This window comes from Setaria italica, chromosome VII, assembly GCF_000263155.2.
Source record: "Setaria italica strain Yugu1 chromosome VII, Setaria_italica_v2.0, whole genome shotgun sequence".
Lineage (NCBI taxonomy): Eukaryota > Viridiplantae > Streptophyta > Magnoliopsida > Poales > Poaceae > Setaria > Setaria italica.
In genome coordinates this window covers 13,211,092-13,234,922 of record NC_028456.1, presented here as the reverse complement: position 1 = coordinate 13,234,922, position 23,831 = coordinate 13,211,092, and the positions used below count along the sequence as shown (strand labels likewise).

Below are 23,831 nucleotides of genomic sequence, written 5' to 3'. Positions count from 1 at the left end.
TCAACAAGGATATAAATCCTTGCCCCTATTTATTAGCTATATTTGAAGCTAACTGACTGACGTATGTACATGCACACACCAAATAGGATAAATGACTTTTTTCTGGGATAAATTTTGAATTCCAGAATAACTTGTTTTCTAGATCGGATAAAGTGCTACTCAATTTCAACATTTCTAGTTTTCTTAAAAAGTACATAAAAAAGCAATGCATTACTAGAAGAGAGAGTGGGTCCTACTAAAAAATATGGTAAGTTTTCTTTATGAAACACTTAAATTGGTATTGATTAGTTTCCAAAAATCTATCATCAAACAATATGCACCAAATAAAAAATACTTTGCTAATTTTCTCAAAAACTACTTTCTTTCATCATCTAAATTAGAGACTTGTAAAGTTGCAAATTAGATACTGTACAAAAGTTATTGATAATCTTGTTGTGACCTTAAAAAACTTGGCATTCGCAATGTAGCAATGCTTGCATTTCATCAATAAAAGAAAGGTAGGGTATGCAAATAGAACAATGGATTAATTACTTTATGCCCATCATAATTAAAGTTCCCATAAAAAAATTCTATGATCAATAATATGGTGAATGGAGATTTTGAATGTACCATGATCAATCAAAATGTTAAAGAACAAAGTTGATTTATTTTGCATGTCACTGAATGTACTATTCCAATATATCTTTACCCTGTAGAAACCACCGGTGATGCAAAATGTTGCTGACTACAACTCCTGGATCAAGGGAGTTAACTACCACTTGTGCATTTTGTTCCTGCATCGGCAGTGATAAAGTAGTTAAGGAGTCAAACATAGGTGAAACTTTTTGTTCATTAGTGTAGCAATTACAACTTTGCTAGGGGCGTATTGTGGTTTTGGTGATTGAGTGATACCAAAGTCAATGGGACTAATAAGTTTATCAAGAATTTAGTAAATTCTTTAGTAGGTCACATGATTGCAATACAAGAAACGCCACCAAAGCTGGGACAAAGTCTGAATCAAATTAGCTAGATTATTCCCAAGAAAATGTACCTGTCGAATGATCCGATGCGATGCAAATTGTAAAACTCAAAGCATTGAAGATCACTCCACTATGTAAAGATTCAAGAAAAAATATACATGCAGGACAAAGAACAATGTACACACGCTGGGTGGCTGGAGCATTTCTGAATGATTATCCAGAGAAGAATATAATGTTAAAGGTAAACACCAGAATTAACAATGCCACATCTAACAGCTAGTTGTGGATCTAGCCTATACACCGGATGTTCCAGGAATCATAAATTTCTATCTATCGGAGTTTCACTGGGGAGTTACATATAGTGTAGATTTTAGTTTCTGTGAATCATGTGAGAATGATGGATATCCCAGTAACTAGAGACGGCAACATGCCAAATCATCCAATATAATGTTCGCAACTGATGTATACCACTGGGTCATTTGGCATTTACAAGAAATTTGAGCTATTGCAATGACTGTTAGTTTCAGGGCTTGAGCTAGCCTATAAATACACTCCCTTGCATCCATTTAAAAGTGCTTGAGTCTAGTGAGATGCTCATATTCAATTGACAAGACCACCCATCCAAGGGCCAAAAGTGATCATTCAAGGCAATTAGCACAATAGTTAGCTGATTAATGCTAATTTAAACCTGGAGAGGCTCATTGTAGCTAGGTGTTGCTAGCTACCTAGACATAGATATTAAGGAGTGATCAACCTTCTAAGATTGATATGGTAGACACATTGGTGCCTTTGTGGATCATTGGAGATTTTCCAAACTCTTTGATGTGTGGACGAGCAGTGAGTGTTGTATATGGATTCATGCATGAAGGCTCTTACCATGGTGACTACAGCTCCACCCTAATGGGAGATCATAGCACCATCCTAGGTGGTTTCGCTGACCAAAGCATAATCCTTAGTGGATGCCCTAATATGGACGGGTGGTGGTCATTCTGATCATAAATACCGAAGGATAAACCCTTGCGATGAGTTTGTGCCCTCTTGCTCATTTCTTTGCTTATCAAATCTACATTTTTGTTTTTACCTCCTTGCAATCTAGTTTGGTGCCTTATACTTTTGTAGAATAGTTGCTAGGCTAGTACGATAGGTTTGGCAATAGATCACAAAACTCTTTTTGCAAGAGTAGCGACACAAGATAAAGCATAGAGCACATCTAGATAGAAATTTTTGGCTTTATCTTGTGCAAAGTTTTTGTTAGAGTTAATAAAACATCCTGATTGTTGGCACGAAAATGCGCCGTGCCAAATACTTGAGCATTGAACATGCAGCGCGTGGAGGAGCTCCTTGCAACATCTCTGCACGGGCCGGTCAGACCAGTTCGTTGGGGCAGCCGATGATGGACCAACAAATGCTTACCCAGGAGGGACCCCGTCAGGGCAGGCGCATGCAGGGTTTCTCTAGGGTTGTCAGGCCACCTAGAGCACCCTCAATCAACGTAGAGACGAAGGAGGAACAACAAATAGTAGATTGGAAAAGGTAGGGCAAAGGGAAAAGGTAAAAAAGATAAAAGATGTATTTTTTATCGATTGAATACCCTCAATCGGCTGTGGCCCTTTATATTTATAGGGAAGGGAGGTGTTACCCTATTAGGAGTCAAAACCCTTACAAATTCCATGTCAAAATACAACTCCTAACTCGGACAACACAGACCAGACCGGTCATGTCCAGTTTTTCTCGGTGCAAATCTTCCAGAGGTCATAACTCTCTCATCCAAACTCCAAATCGGACATTCTACATATACATTTTGATCTACTCGACGAGAACTACACAATGGTAAAGTATAATTTACATTTTGAGGACTTTGACCAAACCAGTCTGACCGGTTGGTAGACCGGTTTGGACAGGTCTGACCAGGTCTGCCAATTTTGGTCGTCAACACTAATTCATGTCATCCCTCTCTTAGGACATCCACACCGTCCTCTCAACCAGTTAAAGCGCAGGAGAGTCCTCAAAGTAATATTTTTTAGGAAGAGTATTTGACTATTTGTAAAACCTCTCTATGCCTATGTTAATCACCAGACTTATACCAAATTAAAAAGTATGTGCACCTTCATCATTTCAAAGATAAACAGGAAACTGCGTGTACCTTCAATTGGTTAGATAGTTCGTTGGAGTGCAATATGTTGGCTAGCTTGGACTGGCAATAAGCAAAGAAGCCATTATAACTGTTACCAAAGACCAAACAAATTCAATTTACTGTCATGTGTCACACAGAAATATATAGTATTCTTCATCTGTGATCAAATAGCTGATACACATTTAAATAATTTGGCATCAATGAAACAAGAATGAAAGAGTTATGAAACAGTACCCGGACATATGATTTATCTTATCAAAACGAATTCCCTCTCTGTATGAGAATCTATGGCTTGCAGAAGCAACTATGACAATCCTTCCTTCCAGGCCAGTCTCTATAGCAGTAACTTTCATATTTTCATGTAAAAGATCGGTTAGTAGAAAATGACCTGCACAACAGTTCCAAATTGTAGGAATTACTTAATCTGCTTAAATTTTACAACAATAACAATTATGCATGGGTAATAAGATCAACAATTTTTCACAATGTAACTTATATAGTTGAAGCACGGAGATGTTTGTATTCCTTTATTGTCACACACATTCTACTTAAAGACAATTCCCTATGTGCCGAGATGTCTAAAGCCTCAATTTTCTGAAAAGGGTGTTGATCCCTTCTACATGACTAATTGAGATTTCCAATCCCTTATGTGCCATCTCCATTAGCTCCTATTCCGAAATTCACTGTTGGACCTCACAAGCTTCGCAGGCATGTTCCCGGAACGTTGGGAAACGAGGAACGGGAATGTGGGACGTTGTATGCTACTTTGAGAAACTATGGTACGATGGGGATATATATACCTCTTCAGTATGTTCCTATGGGAGATGGAACACGTACCAAGTATGATTGGAACGATGTTCCTGGAACAAGGAACGTGTTCCAGATTATTTGAGTCGAGCGAAAAGAATTAACAAACGTTCATAATCAAATTCTAGTTAGATGGTAGTCTAGATGGCTACTAAATTACTAGAATAAGAAATCTTTGGAGGCTTGGACATGAAGCTTTGATTCGTTGGACTGCAAGGTGTTGCTGTAGTATTCTTCCAGTCTCCTACTGCTGTTCATGTTCCAGCTGTAGCGGATCACGTTCCACCAGCTTTTGGCATGATGTTTCTGGCCGTCCCCATTCCTCGTTCCAGGACGAAGTCCTCGGAACGTGGAACATGGACAGGCTGCTAAGGTTTCACCCTAGAGCTGTCTGAGGAAGGACAAGCTAAGGTACGCCCTAGGATCCAGACGGACAAGAACATCTCCGTACAATATTCTTCCTTAATCGCAATCAATATGCCTCCACTCCTTAAGTCGTCATAAGGCCCTAACAAATGGTAGCTAGTCACAGCTATGTCTAAAGAATGGGATACATATGTAACCTCAACACCTCCAGTAATCGTAACAAACTGGCAAAGCAAGCAAATTCTTAACTACCTGTTGATTGCTGAGATCATGTGAAGATGTGGTTGGATATACTAGATTGGCTGGTGCCAGCACATGGCATAGGTGCAGCTCCACAATTGCTAGTACTGCAACTTGTTGTGCTAGACTCGCTAAAGCTAGTACCCCAGTACTACGTGTTCAGAACTAAGCCATACCAACCTTCTAGAAGGAAGTGTTATAAGAATCTGCTGCTGCAAGGACTAACAAAAGAGGATGTCGACACAATATTATTGATTCTTGATTCACAAGCTATTACTCTCTTCTTGGAAATTGCCAAACTATAATAACCCTACTTACAAGTGGGGTCCACTTGTATGGCTCCCCTGTGCTCTTGTTCTTCTTCTCACCCTCTTTCACCACCCCTTATCTCCTCCAGCGACATTTACATAGTTGAAGAGCATGCGCTAGAATTATGTTGTAGACAAGATCAATCCGTACCTACTTTGGATCTGGCCCTCCTCAGTTGGGATGTCCACCGTTAGTGTGTGGATTGGGACATTCTGGCTAAAGCTCGCACTAGGATATGGGTAGGCAGGACTTCAATCTATACTTCTTTTCGTCTGGCGAGGGCTTTGCTTGTTGTGATTGTCTTCTAGTTGTGCTTCCATTTGGTTCGATTTGGTTTCAGTTTAGTAGAAATAGTGATGATGTAATATCTCAGCCCAATATCTCATAGTAATAGTGTTATGGTTGGCATCCCATACAGGAGGCGCAGGCAGCAGGCCCAGGCGCCACAGGGGGAGTAGCCCAGTTAGTTAGAGTCTTATACAGATAAGCTAGAGTTGGTTTAGGCCTTTGTTTGGCCAAGGAGTAATCAGTTAGGATTCTCTTTTAGGGGTGATATATAAACCCAATTTTACTAGGGGATTAATCAAGCAATAATATTAAAAGGGTATTGTTGCCTAGCTTCCCTCGTCTCTCTCGCCTCCTAGCTGACGCCATGAAAACAGCACAGTGCCTCCCCGTCACCCCTGCTTCAAGCCCAAACCTCCTGTCACCCATCGCTACTTCCTACGCAATAGGCCACGCCCTACCAAATAGTGGTTGTTATTGCTCCATGTGACCCAATTATTGTTGTAGTATGGTGGTTTTAATGTCACCTTGTAAGTTTAGAGGTGGTGAGAGCACGCTTATATTCATTGTCTCTCCAAACATTACATATGTGGGTCAACTATTTTACACGAAGAGAGATGCTATGTGTATGCAGACTCGTTTTGCATTAGGAGCTGGGACGTAAACAGACTTTGTACACGAGTTACAGCTGAGCAACTAAAGGTTACCAGATAGGAGGTCAAATCAATGAAATAAACCCTTTATCAACAAAATGAAATAAAGTATCTCTCTTCTTCCTTCCTTCTCCATTACATCACACAAAGAGGGTCATAAGAGATTATGAGATGAGCTCCCGGGCAGGTTCTACAATACTCGGTCTGGCAGTGCTCTTCTGGCATTGTGGTTCTTCGTGGAGGAGATCTGCGTCCTATACCTTATTTCCATTTACTCTTAAATTTAGATTAATTTGTTTTATTTCACATGTCCAGCCATTCATTTGCGAAGAGAGAAAGGGGGAGGGGGGCAAGGGAGGGAGGGAGCAAGAAAAGGAGATGGAATCAAGAATGGAAAAAGTTGACAAGTAGGTCCCACTAATATAGAAAATGGAGAAAGAAGATTTTAGGGTTTATGATATGCGGAAGCTAGGAAAATAGTATATTTTCTAGTGCCACATAACAGTTATTTTGTTTTTAGGTGATGGCAGTGGAATGATTAAATTGTAGTGGAACTACTTATTTTTTCAGTGCCGAATTGAGGATTTGGATATCTTTCAGTGTCACGCACAGAATTAATTTTCTCATTTTACTTTGAGCCTTCAAGTAGTTGAAAATTTGAAATTGTAGAAATTGAGAAAATATTAGGTCTACAAGACTATATCGTGCATTGGAGTAAGTCCACTAAAGTCTATCCTCTTGTCAACCCTTCCACTTAACTACATGTACGTGTTTGGACTTAAGTGAACACACGATGGAGGAGATAACAAGATCCCCACCTTCTAATCGGGCCACCCTATTAAATTCAACACGCATTGCATCTAATAATTTCCTTACAAAATTTGCATAAAATTTATTTTGGTTTCTTTAATTTGTGTCTTTTCAAGACAAAGGGCAATTTATGAGAGTCGCATACCGAGATGATTTGTTGCAAATTGCAGCTCAATGCCATCTTCTGAAAGCGAGAAAGGCACATAGGAAATCCCTGCATTATTACTTCAAAAAGAATATAGAGAAATCAATGCCCCTTACATGATACAAAATTAATTAATGTATGATAGAAAAAGATAGGAGGAACCCGGCTTTTGGGGAAAATCCAATTATCATGACTTATCGGTATATGCATGTAAACCCTCCAAGAAATTTTGTCCTGATAAGCTCAACCAAGCTATTTAAACTGAGGAGGTAGTTGATCTCATATTTTGAATCTTCCCTAGCAAGTTGTATTCATTAAAAAGTTATGGAGATTGCATTAATGAGAGTGTAAAGCTTTTCCTACATTTAAGAAGAGTACGTTGTAAAGAACTAATATTGGACTAGTGGAACTGTAGCACGTTAGCTAGAGCAACAGGGTACGGACATGGGCGGGGCATGGGAACAATGGATATGAAGAACATGCTTGAGAAATTCATTCAAAATGTTGTGAATCAATTCACCCAAGTAGAAAGATCCATTCGCAACCTGTAAATCAATCTATGCAAGTGGAACATTCCATGTTCCACACAGAAGAATTGTTGGGTAACATGGTTCACGAGAAACGATGTTGTTTTCGACAAAAGCCAACCAAAAACTTTTTTAGGTCCAGAGGATGCCATGCTACCGGTGTACCCTGATTATGAGGACTCCCAAACACCAATTTCAAGCAGAACGGACCTTGCAGGGCACGAAGACTACTCGAGGAATGATATGAGGATATCTTGAAGACAAGAGTTAGAGTCCAACTAAAATAGCATATTTGGCTTTGCAAGATAAGCAGCAGCAACAACAACAACATAGCCTTTCATTTGGGTAGGCTAGAGTTGAAACCCAACAAGAGCCACAAATCAGGATTCGGACACATGAATAACTATTTTCCAAGCACTCCTATCATATATAGTTTAGGTATCCCTATGTTGTCATCTTCAAATCCTTAGCCTAAAACCACTTTGTAACCTACATCCATCATGCAGCTCGCCAAGATAATACATATACAGCTCCCAATTAGATGATGGGCTTTTACCTGACCTTGAGGTTCGAACTAGTATAAACCATTGTATCCATGTGTTCAACTGTGATTGCTCTTTGCCAAATATGGGGTTCTTGATGAATAAAATATCTACCGACCCAAGGCGTCGACAAGTTCTATAGAAAGAAACATACTGGCTCCGGTTGTAGGCTCACTTACAGCTAAGTGAAAAACCAAGAGCTGATTGTCTTTGCCTCTCATGAATAGCCTTTTAGATTGCGAATTTGTTATTGAGTTGGACTTTTGTTTGCATGAACCTTTTCTTATCCATTATGCACAAAAAGATCCCGTGACAAGAACAATCCATTTTGACCATTCCAACCACCAAGTACACATTCTATTGTCTGGTGTTGTAGGATGAAATCTTCCCCTCTCGGTCTCTCTCCCGAAGACCAGTTAGGTTGCTGCTTGTGTTTTCATCATATTATGCAAGATGAATCCTAACAATACAAGTCATGACATGTGCACCATCAAGCAGGGGCGGATCTAGCGGTGGGGCAGGCGGGGCTCAAGCCCCCCTACCGCCGCTTGGACAATGAAGCTCCCCTAAGTCCCTCCATGATTTTTAGGAAGAACGACAAGAAGAGATGGGAGGAAAGGAGGAGAAAGAAGAGGGAGCCCCTCCTAGGCTCATGAGCCGCATCCGCCACTGCCATCACGGGTGAAGGAGCTTCAAAACTGTGTGTAGCTTTTGTTCTAGCCCGAAGGTAGTGGAGGACTGTCTAGCAGTGGAGTTTTTTCTTGTTTGTTGCATTGAGTTGATCTGTCTCCGAACTGCGTTTGGAGATTTGTGTAGAAACTGGTAACCCCAGTACACGTGCTTTGAATAAAAGCAGGGCCAAACGGTCTTTGGTAAAAAAAATGAAGCAATTTGGTTGTTGGGAAGTTAACTAGGCAGACACCAATACCTTAATAGATGCTCATAAATGCAATCATAAAATTTGTGAAGATTAAACAGGCGTATGCTTACACCAGAATGTTGAGCGGGAGATTAAGCGCTTTGAAGTTGTTCGCGAATCTTCTCACAGACGACATTGAGCTGAGGTCAAGCTCCATGATGTCAATCTTGGCTGTTGGAGCCTGTCTCTCAATCTCTTCCTTCACGCGCGCACCACTTGACGGGTTCCTCACCGCCATCACTACGTGCACACCTCGAAGTGCTAGAACCCGGCAGGTTTCTGCTCCGATCCCATGAGACCCACCTACAACAAAAAAAAACACTCTTATCAACATAAGATCATTGCCACCATCTTTCTAGACCAGCCCGGGTACATTCCTCCTGATGGCGTGGTGAAGTCACTGGATACGATTTCAACATCAAGATTCAAATCCTTATACTAACAACCACTAAAATTTAGCAACAAATCAAAACTTACACTGGGACAGCTAATTAACAAACCAATGGATCACAAAGTCAAACTGAAAGCACGATCGAGTTAACATGATGGTTGATCGAGTAACCTGTGACGATGGCAACCAGACCGGAGCCATCGATGCCGGAGGTGACCTCCTCGGCGCTGGACGACGACGAGAACCCTGAAGGGCTCCTCCTCCGCTTCAGTGGGCTAAACATTGCTCTCCGAGCCGACGAACTCGCTCGTATACGGTCATGATGGGATCGATGGTAGCTTAATATACAAAACATAGCCGTGGTGAGGCGGACCGCTTGACTATCAGAAAATTCTCTTGCCATAATTGAGCTCAAAGTCTACGGATTAGCTGTAATTAATGAAGATAAGGTCAACTGATCAGACTGTAATGTGTTCCACGCTTATGCTAATAAACAGGTTATGCATGGAGCACGCTTATGCTAATATACAGTGAGGTGGACCTTTGGGCATTGCACATGTATTCACTTATTTTTTCCTGACCGCACTAAAAAGGTGGATGCTATTGCTATATAGTAGCAAGCATCGTTATGCAAGGCAAACCTCCTCAGTGAACAATTTAAACCAACCAAGAGAACCAAACATTATCCATGTCCGCCGAAGGTTCAAAACTTGAAAAGTGGACTCATTTTAATGTTTGGTATTTCGATTGCATTTGAGTCTAAAAAAAAAACATGATTGGCCTGTGTCTGGCCAAGATATTTAGTTCGATAAATCTAGTTATCGACGGTGTGTGTCATATTTTGGGACATAACAAATTTTGCATGCTTATCTCATCTAAAAAGAATTACGAAACATGCTTATCTACAGAATCAAGAAGATCTAGTCAACGGTGCTTCGATGCCTCATCAGCTCTAGCTGGAAGAAAAACGGTCGAGAACTTCAGCTGAAGTGGGTATGGTATTATATTATAATCAAGGGGTGCAGATTTATCTTAGAGGCAACGACTATATGAGTTGTATTAATCTGGTGGCATCACATGTTTATTCCGGTAACATGACTCAGCAAAGAATACAGGCAGCTAGGCATATGCCATCTCCAACTACCATACTCGAGTAGTAACACTTAAGTACTCTGATTGTCTGATTGATAAAAATGGAATGATTTGTTACTGTAACGGTGTAACCCCCCGACCTCAGATTCCATTAGGATGCCCATAATGCTGTTGAAAAGTAGTCTATAAGGATTAAAATACCACTTTAAGGTAGCTGAACCAATACGCGGCACATCTATGCAGCATTGAGCATTCCATAGTTACAGCTAGCCATAAAAGTGATGTCAATCTCCACTGTCTTGTGCTCCTTCCTGAGCCATTGCTGGTACATACCCCCACCAACAGAGCATCGGCCAAGGGAAGGCCAGCCACTATAGATCCTGGCACCACGGGATTGGGGAGGGCCACCATGGTTTCCGCCGATGGCGTTGCCGCCCCACCCACACCTCTGCGCCTCCCCTTGCTGTCAAGCTCGGTGAAGATGAAACACAGGGAGGTCACCGTTCACCGCAACCCGTTGTGGCTGTCAGGGAGGTCATCACCAGTCGCCGGATATGGTAACGGAGATGACAAATTGGAGGCTCGGTAATCCACCAGCGCGGGCCTTGCCTTCATCATCCGCCTACTGTTGCCGTGACCCCTCCCACTCCCAAGCGCTACAATTTGGTAGAGGAAAGAAGGATGGGCTGAGATGGAGAGGGAGCAATGTAGGTGGGCAAGCGAAGAATGGATGGAGAAAGAGGAAGCGATGGTTATTATTGAGTTCGGAATTGTTTTTAACAATTGCAGGCTCCACCACTGTTGGTTGCTTTATTTTGGGCTAAATATTATGAAGTTTGCAGTGACTATAGCCCTCTGTCATAGGTCCATCCACTGTTAGGGACTACTTTGGCAATATACATCGTGGTTGCCCTTATGTCTCCCCCATGTCTGCATGCCTGTATAGTAGGTACCTTAACATTTTGTCATTTTTCCTTCGTGTAACAAGATTACCTAGTGGTACATCTCTGAGCATTAATTTTGCAGCCATGATTAACGCTGACTTGTAAAACTATATGCACAAATTTTCTTATAGCCCAGCTCCATGTGGGATGGACCTGCACATATGTGGCAAACCTTACACTTCTACTGTAGCTTCATGTAAAAAATTTAGCATGTGTATATGCTTACTTGGAGTGATATATCTTAGAAACCAACCAATCTATATTACCAAGCAACAAGGTGCGACGCTAGAACACTTAGGCCACATGGATTGAGATCAATGTACTAGTGGCCATCATTATAGTTAGTCTAAAGTCACTTGATCCATCATAAGTAGTTAAGTACACCTCTCATAGAAATCTTGCGACATGTTATACACTACTAGTCTACTATACAGAAATACTGAAATTAGACGACTTGCTTGCTATGAAACTCTTAGAATGAAAGATAAATATTGTTTCATGGTTGGTAACGCCAACCATGTGAGATAGTTTATCCATTACAATCTATTTGCCATACTTATCTTTGAAAGTTTGGAATGTCACCGAGGCAAAAATCTGAGTATTTTTCGCGGTTATTTTCTAGAACCAGGAGGACAAGTAGAGGAGGACGAGCTAGAGATGTAAGGATGCATAAACTAGAGTTGCTACTGCCGCTGCCACTGGCACTGCCACAACCGTTGCTCTTGCCGCCGCATAGACTAGAGTTGCTGTAAGGATGCATAAACCACCCTAGGAGACCTGTCATTTCCAACAAATCATCCTGCAGTACTGCCATCAAATTCGACAAGCCGTTCCATTTCTGCCAAAAGAAAATGGCATCATCTCATCGATCTGTTATGCAGTTATTCTAATTAATGTCGTGAAACAGTAGCATATGGGCCTTAGTGACTTACTACCCATTGGAAATGAGTCTGTGTTGTGCGGTATTAGTACGACCTAACCAGGATGTGGCATTCCTTATGCAAAAACACCTTTTCTTGCGAGTAAACTAAATCAAAGTTGGCACGGATGACGGGATGAGTTTACTTATGTTTTACAGTTGATATTCATGTGTATTTCATTGTTGAGTTCCACTTCACCACATTTTGGGAGTTTACAAATTGTACATAATTATCTCTTATTAGAATGAAAAAAGATGATTTAGTCCAAAGCTTCGATCCCTCATTATAGCTGTCTAACTGGAAGTGGAATGAAAATCATGATGTAGTAATATATACTAGGGTAATTTCAAAAATAAACCCTCCTAGCTAGCTATGGTTTTTAAAAGTTTCCATATCCCTCCCGTAATGTTAACCATCTAATATTTTTTTGGATTAGGCTTCAAGTCTGGCACCAGGGACAGTACATCTCAGGTGTTATGGAAATCACATGGATCACATGAGAATAGTGTATTGTCCTCTCCTTCTCCGTCTCAGCGCAATGCATCATCATTGGCTCATTACAGCAAAGGTTCAAATGCTTCCACCTCTAAATTGAAATTGTAGAGATCTAGATTATAAGGATAATATTATTAGTAAAAGATCGATCGGATACGAATACGAATTATAAAACAAAAGGTAAATGAAAGGGAAAAAAAAGAAAAGGGATATTTAGTAAACTGACATCCCCAACAGCGCGACGTGGTCACGGTCACGATACCAGTCACTGTTGAGTTGATGATCGGTATTTAGTACTGCTGGTAGCGGGTGGGCACCTGATACTAAAGGGGGATTACTGACCGCTACTAGAGGTTGGTTGTCCAGCAGTGATGAAGCACCCGAAGTCATGTTGGACATTCAATATTGTGAGTATGGAATTTAAAAATCACTAAAGTCAGAGGTTGTGGACTGTAACAAATTGAAGTATAGGGGGTTCTAATAATGCTATAGCTTTCAGGGCTTTTTGTACTTTTCCCTATATATTATATCTAATGCTACAAGAAAGGGGGCAACACATCAGTGTTCATATAAATCTATTGGATGAGATGGCTTGTTCCAAGAGTAATTGAGTAAAGTAAATCTTTGTCACACCAATCTGCAGTAAAACACAGTTCACAATCCTAGGTTATTATTGGTTTTCAATTCCTACTCTACATATCCATTTCATCGTTTGATAAATGTGAATCTTAATAAATAATGGATCAGGAGCGCCAACAACTGGTGTTTCTCCAATAAGATTGTCACACCCTAAAATTTTTGAATTTCAAGATGTGATTAAAAAGAATAAATAAACAATGATTTTCTTATAATTTTAATTTTTTTCCAATATTTAATTTTTTTCTTTATAGGAAATTTACTATAGGAAAATAATTGTTTATTTTTCAGAATTAAATAATGTGTTCTGTGTCTGTGCATTCATGCCGATGCATCTTGGTTTTTATTGAGTACAAAAGATTTTAAAATGTGCCTAGACCATGATCAAGTCCTTTTGAGAATTTTCCATCTTTTTCTAGAATTTATTCTCATTTTTCTGAGAGTCAAATCTATTTATTAGAAGGCTCTAGCTTCTTTTTCATCGGTCCCAGGCATTTTATTTGGACTCCTTGTGCCCCAAACTATCTCTAGGATTTTTCCTAGAATTTTTGGGATTTTCAGAGTATTTTTCGAGACTTAAATGAATTATCTAGATTTCCTTAATTTTTCTTTGCACAAGAAATTAATTCTGAAAAAAAAACTATCCTAACCCAATGGGCCGAACCCCTAGGCCCGACCCTCTCCGACCCGTCCAGCCAGCTTGCTTCAGCCCGACCGAGGCCTAACTTCCGGCCGCCGCCTGTGCCAGGCACCGCCGCACGATCAACCTCAGCGTGCGCGCCAGCCACACTAGAGCCCCGCGCCCTATAAAGCCGTCGCCCCCGGCGACTGAGAACTGTTGCACTGCCACCGCTCCCGCCGTCCTCGCTTGCTCTAGCGCCACCGCCTGTGCCGCCCATCGTCGTCCTACCACCGCCGCACGCGCCTCCCTGAGCTGCCGCCATCTGGCACGCCACGTCGCCTCTTGCGTGCCGCCACCGCCCGCCTCTGTCGCCGCCCGCACCTCCCGCGCCCCGTGCCTACGTGTCGCGCCCCGGCCGCGTCCGCCGCGGGGAGCCCATCCCGGCCCGAGTCCTAGATGGAGGTTGAAGAAGAAGACCCCCGGTTTGCAAAAGGATCCTTGAAAAAATCTATAATTAGTTATCCTTTTCCTTGTGTCTGGTGCGTTTCACAGAAAGCCCCCTAAGACTTTTAGATCCATGCGACCAAGTCCAACCTGAGAGTTTTTACAGATCTAACCCTAGGCTTTGACCTAATGGGGAGCACTATTCCATATGTCCTATCAATCTTTCAATCTAGCCCCTGACATCTATAGTTAATCACATCTAAGCCCTCCCAGTATTGTTTAGCTCATAGAATATATGTTTTAGCTCTGTTTTAATCCGTTCAAGTTGCGTTAGATTCATCATAACATAAATTATATGATAGTGGTGATGTTTTCCATCATGCATATCTTTTAAAATAAATTTAATATTAATTTGATTAATGCCTATTTGAATGTCTTTTCTTAATGAGAATTTACGTAAGGTTTACATCGGTTTATCAAACCAATATTAACTTGACTAATTTTTATTCATTTAGTTTTATAAATTAAAACTTGATTAGGTTCTATCCCGGTTTTCGTAAACTAAGGTTTAATTGGTTAATTCTTAGTTATAACCAGCTTTTCTAAATAAAAGATATCTAGTGGCATACATTAGTTTTCATAAATAAAGTTAATATGATTAATAATATTATAAATGACTTTTCCACATTAACATGTTTAGTTGAACATGAAATACTAAGTTGTTCGATTAGATGTCTTATACACATGCTCTGTGTTTCTAAAGTTAAGTGTTAAATTGGCATAACTTATACTTGAATATTTACAAATAAAATATGATTAACTTTATCATGTTTTCAATGATTAAATATAACTTGCTTAATTCCAAATAGGCTATTTCTGAAATAACCTATGTGCATGATTTTATTAAGAAAAATTGGTTAAAGCATATAGCCTTTTATTTCTTTTATAATTCAAATCTCTCGATAACTGTGCCTTTTCAACCATAGTTCTGTTTTTAGTGTTTCACGCGCCTTCTTTAGTACGTCTTTTTAAAGCTTTTCTTTTGCTCTAGTGCACTGTTTTTAGTTGTACTTGTTTGTTTGCTTGTATGTTTGTGCCGGTGATTGCTTCGAGTAGAAGGATCATTGTTCGAAAGATTTGAAGATTAAGGGTTTCAAGAGAGCAAGAGCTGAAGAGCAATAAGAGTAACTTTTCATTGGTGAAAGGTAAGTATCCCTAACCACCCTTCTACCTATGCTTATTTATAATACCATGATAATGTTAATTGGAACATGGAGAATCACCCGGGAAAACAGTACAACAACAAGAACTAAATGGCTCTGGTCTTGGCTAATTAATTAGAGACTTTAGTCTTAGGTAATCCTACCGAAAGGGCAAGAGGGGGGACTGAGTCATTGTATAACCCGGTCCTCTTGGGAAAGGAGCTTGCTAAGAACCTATGCCCACTATGGAGGTTTATGCGCGCTAGATACCGAAACCTTAGCGGGTTACCACTTACTAGGGAATCTTTGTAAAGGCCTTATAGCGTCCCTATACAATCACACCTCGGAAGTGTGGTATTGTGCCTGGCCCGCACAACATGGTTGGGTCTAAAGTTCTTTTGAACTTTCACACGACTTATGGGTAAAGATGTGCAACCTCCATAGAGTGTAAAACTTGAAGATGGACTTAAATCATTTATTCTGGTTATTTCTTGTGGCCTTGTTGAGTGCCAACCATAAGTGTACTCACCCTTGCTTACTTCTGCTTATAAGAGGAGGGTGTGTGAAGTTTTCTGAAGATGATGCTAAGTTCTAGGCATACGCAACCCCCAGTCGATTGCCTATGAAATTTGGAGCCCCCATTTCCAGGATTAAGTTGTATATCTCTGATAGACTCGTAAGTATTTATTTATATTTCTTTTACGTGATACTATTACTGTTATTCACTAATGATGTCACTATATGTATGAAACTAGATCCTGGCATACATATAGGTAGCACTTGGTTTTATTTTAAAACCAAGTGTGATAGAGATACTTAGGGATCCATGTACACTATAGGAAACTATCAAACTCTGATTGGAAAAGAATATATGAGTGTTTCTCGAAATGACTCGATACTTGGAAAGGCAAGCACATGTCAATAGGGGGCAGTTAGCACTGATTAACTTAGTACTTAGTAGCCTGCCCATGTATATGATGTATTACTTCGCTATCCCAAGAGGTGCACTAAAAAAACTGGATTACTTGGCTATGTCGTAATGACTTGGTCATTGAAAAAAGTTCTTCATCTCCTTTGCAGGTTATCTTCTTAGTTATACACTAGCTTCGTACTTGGGCTATCCTTCAGAAGCCATCTATTCAGAACTTAGTTACAGTGGTGTCTCAATGATTGGAGCATGTGGCTAAGGAGTTTTTTTATCCCGGCACATGGTTGATTGTCTAGTCATTGGATTGAATGTCATTAGTGTGTCAGTTTTTTTATTTTATTTTTAGGCTGTGTGTATCCTGGTTATGCAAAGTCCATGAGTGCTTCAAGATATTTGTATCAGCTCAATGTAACAATCTTGATTAATAAAATCTTCCCTTATTGATAAAAACAACTGACAGTAAATAGGTGAAATGGCGGTTTGCCCCACCATAAATAGAAGGGCAGAGTGTCCTTGTACACTAAGCTTTTGGATGAAATGGATACAGCCCTTTGCCTTTCTTACTCTAGTGCTTTCTTGTTCTCCAACTTGGTCCGGACTTTAGAAATAAAGGGACCTTAATAAGATTGCCCGTTTGAATAGTTTTGGGACCCCAAAGTGCAATCTCACAGTGAGGTCCTTAATAAGAATCGTCACATAGTTTAAGGACTGACCACGAAATTTACTCAATAATGAAACTTACGCAATAATGGCACAAATTTACCCACTATGTCAAATAGTTCAGGCACAACTCAATATAGTTTTGGCCCATGAAAATTCAGCTTTGTTGTCTAAATCCACCAAAACCTTTTTATATGATGACTTTTTAAAAGAATTCTTCAGTGTGCTATGTAGAGTGTGCAGCCTCAGCCTTGATATATAGATTCCCAGTTATTCCGGAGTTGGAAACTTTATGGAGACTTCTTCTGCCGACCAATAGTTACCAATGCAGTAATGACTATGGCAATCCTTAAGTTCAATTATTTCACTGCTGAGTATAATCTTGATCATCATGACTCGATAATTGGCTCATTTTCTTTCACTGATAGATTCATAATTGCGATCATTGATACTTCTATGTATATGTTGTTGCAGTCTAAGAAATGAGATGTCATCTCATATTTAAATGGGTCATAAGATATACTGCAAATCAAGAAGTGTGGTGCTTCAAAGGAGCATAATAAAATGGATATAGAGTTTCATACTTTGGTTAAAGGTGAACTTACATGAAAAATATCACAAAAACACATTAAGGTAAGTGTGTTATGAGCATAATAAAGTCTAGATTAATTGAGTTTCCTGCGCACAATGTGAAAAAGGCAAAGAAGGCATATCCTCAATAGCATAGTAACAACTCTATGATCCATGGTAGTCCAAGGATGATATATCCCACTGTACTGATTGTTTGATAGATGGCTCAGTCCAACAATTAACAATACGTACTACGTGCTGCAGTTATTTGTTTTCTTATCTGTCCAACACTTCTCTATATATGCAAGCATGCATCCTGGTGATGATGTGTGTGCCCGCTCCCTCTCCCGTTAGAATGCATTGCTACTCAATAGAGCTTAGTGACTAGGATGGTATCCATCAATGATGTAAATAAAATATTTATGGAAACGAGCAGCCTCAGGAACTTGATTTTTACTTCAACAGTTCAGTAGCTATAGGGAGGGAAATAAAGGGTGTATGCTTCTAATTTTCTTAGGCTAGCACGGTGTACGTGCTGGCATGTTGAGTCTTTTAACACCTGTGTAACAAACAACTCTGGATATTGGTAATATCATGTCTAACAAGTGCATGTGTTTGGGGGTGGGGGGGAGCTGGCGGCGGGAATCCTAGACATTCTTCACAAGTCATATATTGACTGAAGAAGCCTTCCCATTGCCGAACACGACAGCACCTAAGAGATATTATGTGCAACAACATTTCCTAGGCTATCTTTCGAGATTTAGTGGTACAAATTCAAACACAAAACTAGCTACTAATGGTATGCTATCAATTATCTGTGGTGGTCCTGTGTCCTATCCGTTTCTGCTCCTAAATTTATATCCATTTTGACTGCACTTTACTTTGGATTGAATGAATCTCAAACAAACTTTGAAAAGCTGTGGGAGAGGGCCACTCTCTTGGAGATAACAACCCCTAGAAGACTTTCAAAATATTGTGATTGATAGTACAAACTCAAAGAGAAGTTGGAATGTTCTGAACTGGAAAATCAGAGGACTAAATAGGGAAGACAAATGTGATGCAGTGAAGGCAAAAATTGAGGAAAGTGCATGTTCAATCTATTGTCTCTAAGAAACAAAGAAGGAAAGCTTTGATCATTCTTTTATCAAGAAATTGGCACCTAACAGATTCAATAAGTTTGCTTTCACTTCCTCAATAGGTGTTTCAGGGGGAATTCTGGTACGATGGAATAGTGCTCTCTTCGAAGGGGAAGTGTTGGACTGTTTACGCTTTGCATTATCTGTTAAATTTACCTCCAAACTTGATTGGAATTTAATCACAGTTTATGGACACTGCAAAGGTACAGAAAGGGATGAATTTTTTGCATGGCTAAATGATTTATCAATACTTGACAATGAAAACTGGATGATCATAGGAGATTTTAACTTCTACAGAGATCTCAGTGACACAAACAAGCAGGGGGAGACATGAATGATATCTTTCTGTTTAACTCCATAATCAACAACCTGTGCATTCAAGAAATTCCTTTAAAGGGTAGGAAGTTACATGGAATAATATGCAAGAAGATCCTTTGCTAGAGCAATTAGACTGGTGTTTCACCTCGATAAATTGGACTAATTCATATCCTAACACTCTGATGCTGCCCCTAGCCAAACCTACCTCTAATCACACTCCCGGTGTGGTTCAAATCTAAACACATATACCAAGGGCCACTATATTCATACTCAAGAATTTCTGGTTGGATGTCCCTAGCTTTATGGACCTTGTCCAAAATGTTTGGAACACAAATGTTAGAGCTACTAATAGTGCAACAAGAATAACTGCCAAACTGAAACTACTTAGAAGAGCACTCAAGAAATGGAGCAAAGACTCTTTGACATCTATCAAATCTTATCAAGGAGTGCAACACCATACTTGTTGTCCTGGACAAACTTGAAGAGCAAAGACCCCTCTTTCTATAGGGAAAAAACTTTAGAATCATACTAAAGGAACATATCATCAAGTTACTCAAATGTCAGAAGGAATACTGGAGAAAAAGATACACTGTTAGATGGACCAAATTCAGTGATGAAAGTACAAAGCTCTTTCATGCTGCAGCAAAAGAAAGGTTAGATAAAACACAATAACTAGTCTTGATACAGCAGGTGGAAGACAAGTCACATATCACTTTGAAAAGGCATCTCTTCTCTAGGATGTATACAAGAGCAGAATGGGAACTACCTCTAACCCTACTATGCATCTGGACCTCGAACATCTTATCCCTAGACATGGTAACCTACAACAACTATCTGATCATGTTTCAAAAGAGGAAATTGACAAGATAGTGGCACAAATGCCCACGGACAAATCCCTAGGGCTGGATGGCTTCAATGGACTATTCTTCAAGATATGCTAGAATATAATCAAAGAAGACATTTACAGTCTCTATGAGGAGTTCTTTGCTGGACAGCTAGACTTAAAAGCTATCAATAGTTCCTTCATCACCTTGATACCCAAGTGTAATAACTTAATGACAGCCAATGACTTTAGACCAATCTCTCTTATGAATTTAGTTCTGAAGCTCCTAACCAAGATCATGGTAGACAGACTGCAGAAGAGGATCATTCCTATTGTCCACCGGAATCTATATGGATTTATAAAGAACAGAACAATCCAACATTGCCTTGCAAGGGCATTTGAATACATCCACCAATGCCAACAATCAAAAAGAGAGATCATTATCCTGATGTTAGATCTTGAGAAAGCATTTGACACTATTGAGCATAACACCATCCTCAGCATGATGAAGCATCTTGGTTTCAGTGACATGTGGTGTGATTGGGTCAGAAGGATCTTAGATTCTAGGACATTCTGAATTCTTCTTAATGGCATCCCATGAAAAGAATTTCACTGCAAGAGAGGGGTTAGATTAGGTGACCCCCTCTCACCACTCCCTTTTGTCATTGCAAACTTGCTGCAATACATTATTAACAAGGCTCACGCTCAGAACATTCTCAACCTCCCAATCCCCTACATAGCCATAAATGATTTTCCAGTTCTACAATATGCAGATAACACCATCCTAATCATAAAGGTCCTGTGAAATGGAATTGTTCCGTCTCAAAGGAATTCTGGAAGGCTTTTCTCAATCCACTGGTTTAAGAGTGAACTACCACAAATTATTCCTAGTTCCCTTAAATCTCAACATGGAGAAGGCTACCAGCTTAGCTAAAATATTTGGATGTAATCTTGGCAGTCTTCCCTTTACATATCTTGGGCTGCCTCTAGGCACCACCAGACCAAAAGTTATAGATCTTGCTCCTCTAATGAATCAAATGGAAAGGAGACTGTCTGCCACTTCTATGTTTCTTGGATTAGCTGGTAAAGTTGAATTGACCAAGTCGGTATTCTCTACTCTACCCACCTACACTATGTGCACCTTAAAAATTCCTATGGGCAGTTGATAACATGGACAGAGCTTGAAGGGATTGCCTTGGAGAGGATCAAACATGAATGATAAGAAGAAGTCCTTGGTAGCATGGCCAAAATGTTGTAAGCCAAAATCCAAGGGAGGATTGGGAGTGATTGACTTTAGAAAATAAAACAATGCACTGCTAATGAAACACCTTGGTAAATTCTATAATAAAAAAGATGTGCCATGGGTAAAGTTGATATGGAAAACTTACTACACAAATGGAGAAGTCCCACACACAGCGGGCAAATTTGGATCCTTCCGGTGAAAATACATTGTAAAAGTTTGGATTTTTCCGGTGGAAATACATTATAAAACTTTGTGATCAGTTCAGAGGGGTAGCAACATTTACAGTTGGAGATGGTAAATCTATTCTCTTCTGGTTGGATGTTTGGAATGACAGACTGCTGAAAAACTCCTTCCCAAGGTTGTTCAGCTTCACAAAGAACACCCACATAACAGTATCACATTCTTTTACAAAACAACTCCATAGAAGAACAGTTTCATATACCGGTATCTGAAGAAGCCTTTCACGAATACCAAGAGTTGCAAGGTATCATTCAGGAGATTCAAGTGCAGGAAGAAACCCGGGACTTCTAGCACTATATATAGGGATCTAGTACCTACTCCTCCAAGCAGTTCTATAAATTCCTTTTTAAGAACATAAGGCCACCCTCTCCATTCTAATGGATATGGAAGTCCACGTGTATCAACAAACTTCGAGTTTTTTCATGGCCCCTCTTGATGGATAGACTGAACACAAGAAACCGAAAAACTTCATGGTCAAGAAACCGAAAAACTTCATGGTCCATTGTGGCAACTATAATTGTGCAATGTGCAACAACAATGTGGAGGAAATTGCCTACCACCTATTCTTCACCTGTAGCTTCAGTTCAGCTTGCTGGAACAAAATTGGTCTACAATGGCACCTCAACCTTCCATTCTACGGGATGCTAAAGACGGCAAAAGACATGTCCCAGAACCCTTTCTTCATGGAAATTTTTATTATAGCTACTTGGCACATCTAGAAGCAAAGGAATGAACTGATTTTTGAAGGAAACGTCCATCCATAAATTCCTAGGTCTCACACTTTGTAGATGAGGCCAGACTTCAAGCTCAAAGAATCAAAGAAAGCAATAGATAATCTTAACTGGGTTGATTTAATTTAGCTTAGCATGTTTTGTTCTTTCGTGAAGCTTTTTCCTTTTTAGGTACTTTGGTGCCTTTTTGCTGTTATCATGTACAGTTTCTTTTTCTTTTTAATATATATCACAGTGGGGACCTCCCCGCTATATACAGTTTTCAAAAAAAAATGGTAAGAATACAAACTTTACTGAATCAAACTGTGTATGATGCCAATTGACTAATCTCAAGAACGTTATGTTGTATCCTCCTGTTGCAGCACAACACATACACATCAGACATGGGATTCGTACTAAATACAGACAGGGATCCTATGTACGTAGGACATGAGATCCCCCTCCACCCGAGTATATATATGTAAACAAGGGTAGGGGTAGCTCCATGACAAGCCAATAAACCAGGAGGAACAAGAGACCAAACAAGGACACCTAGAGGGAAACAGAAGAACCAAGGCGCAGTAGAACATATTCTCTCTTGGCAGTCAATAGCTGCAGTGCTTAAACTTGACCTAACGTGCATCGTGTACTCAACAATATCTACTTTTCGTCTAGAACGCCAATACAAATACGATCGCACGTCATCTTCCCACAACGGCACAAGCAGTGCAACTATGCTATAGTAGAACAAAAGGTAGCAAAAGTTCTTGCATTTTTTTGTTAAAGAAAAAATTCTGATGGGAGTGAGAGACGTTGGGAGATAAACCACCACTCGCCCTATAAGCTTCTCACTTGTACTCGTGGCACAATGGTTCGTCGATAAAATGCACACTATTATTGACGCGGCATGGACTGGATCATGCACAAGCCACCACCCTGTGAATTGTTGCAACAATGCTGAAGGTGTGTGCAATGAAACACTCATGTGCAAGATAGTTGGATGTGGAACCTTATGTCAGGGTTGTTTATTCAGAAGCAAAGTACTCACCAAAATTATAGCTTTATGAGAGGATGAAAAGTCAGATAAATGTGCGAGTTGCAGATTTGTATTACCTACACTGTGCACTTGCTACAATTTGGAAAAACGTTTAACTGCATCCCCTGTGGGAAATAGTAAAACTTGAAATATTAGGATGGTGGATTACAGAAATTTAACTTCTCCGATGGCATAAAGCCAGCTTCCTAGCTGCTATTCAATTTATCGACCTAATGCACACGTTGTGCTCAACAATCTTCTACCATACTCGATCTTTCAGTGCACCAAGCATTCTGCTACAGATATGAACGCAATCCTTGCTAGGAGTAGAACATAAGCTGAAAGACACATTCGTGCATTTTATTCTCCACAAGATTTTATAGAAAATAAACTGCCACTGCTTCTTTGAGTTGGCACTAGACGTTTTACGAACGCTACTAGAGTATCCTGACAAGTTCGTGGATAAGCCATCATTTGATTGCACATTGCGTTGGCTAGCAACGCAAGTCATTTCACAGCCTGGGTTTGGCGGTTGGAGGGTAAAAGATCGTTCGTTCAATTCCAGGATAAAATCTTCTACTATCGTCTGAACGATCAGCGTTGCTATTTATATGAAGATGGAAAGCCTGATGACTCTTGTGTTGTAGGCTTGGTACAATTTTTTAAAAGAAAAAAAATCTGTAGTGTAAGTTGCAAAATGTGATTAATTGACTACAGGATTTATC

At 40.0% G+C, this 23,831-nt stretch overlaps 1 protein-coding gene across 1 annotated transcript in view; it reads right to left on the bottom strand.

Moving 5' to 3' along the window:
* LOC101781027 (short-chain dehydrogenase TIC 32, chloroplastic) overlaps window positions 1-9,384 on the bottom strand; it is a 12,107-nt gene extending 2,723 nt beyond the window's left edge. The window contains exons 1-6 of the mRNA XM_004977797.2: window positions 9,259-9,384; window positions 8,768-8,999; window positions 6,709-6,788; window positions 3,328-3,481; window positions 3,103-3,181; window positions 689-773 (exon numbers count right to left, since the gene is read on the bottom strand). Coding sequence (XP_004977854.1) covers window positions 689-773; window positions 3,103-3,181; window positions 3,328-3,481; window positions 6,709-6,788; window positions 8,768-8,999; window positions 9,259-9,370 — 742 coding nt within the window. The 5' untranslated portion in view covers window positions 9,371-9,384. The remainder of the gene's footprint in view (window positions 1-688; window positions 774-3,102; window positions 3,182-3,327; window positions 3,482-6,708; window positions 6,789-8,767; window positions 9,000-9,258) is intronic.
* Window positions 9,385-23,831: the final 14,447 nt, after the last annotated feature.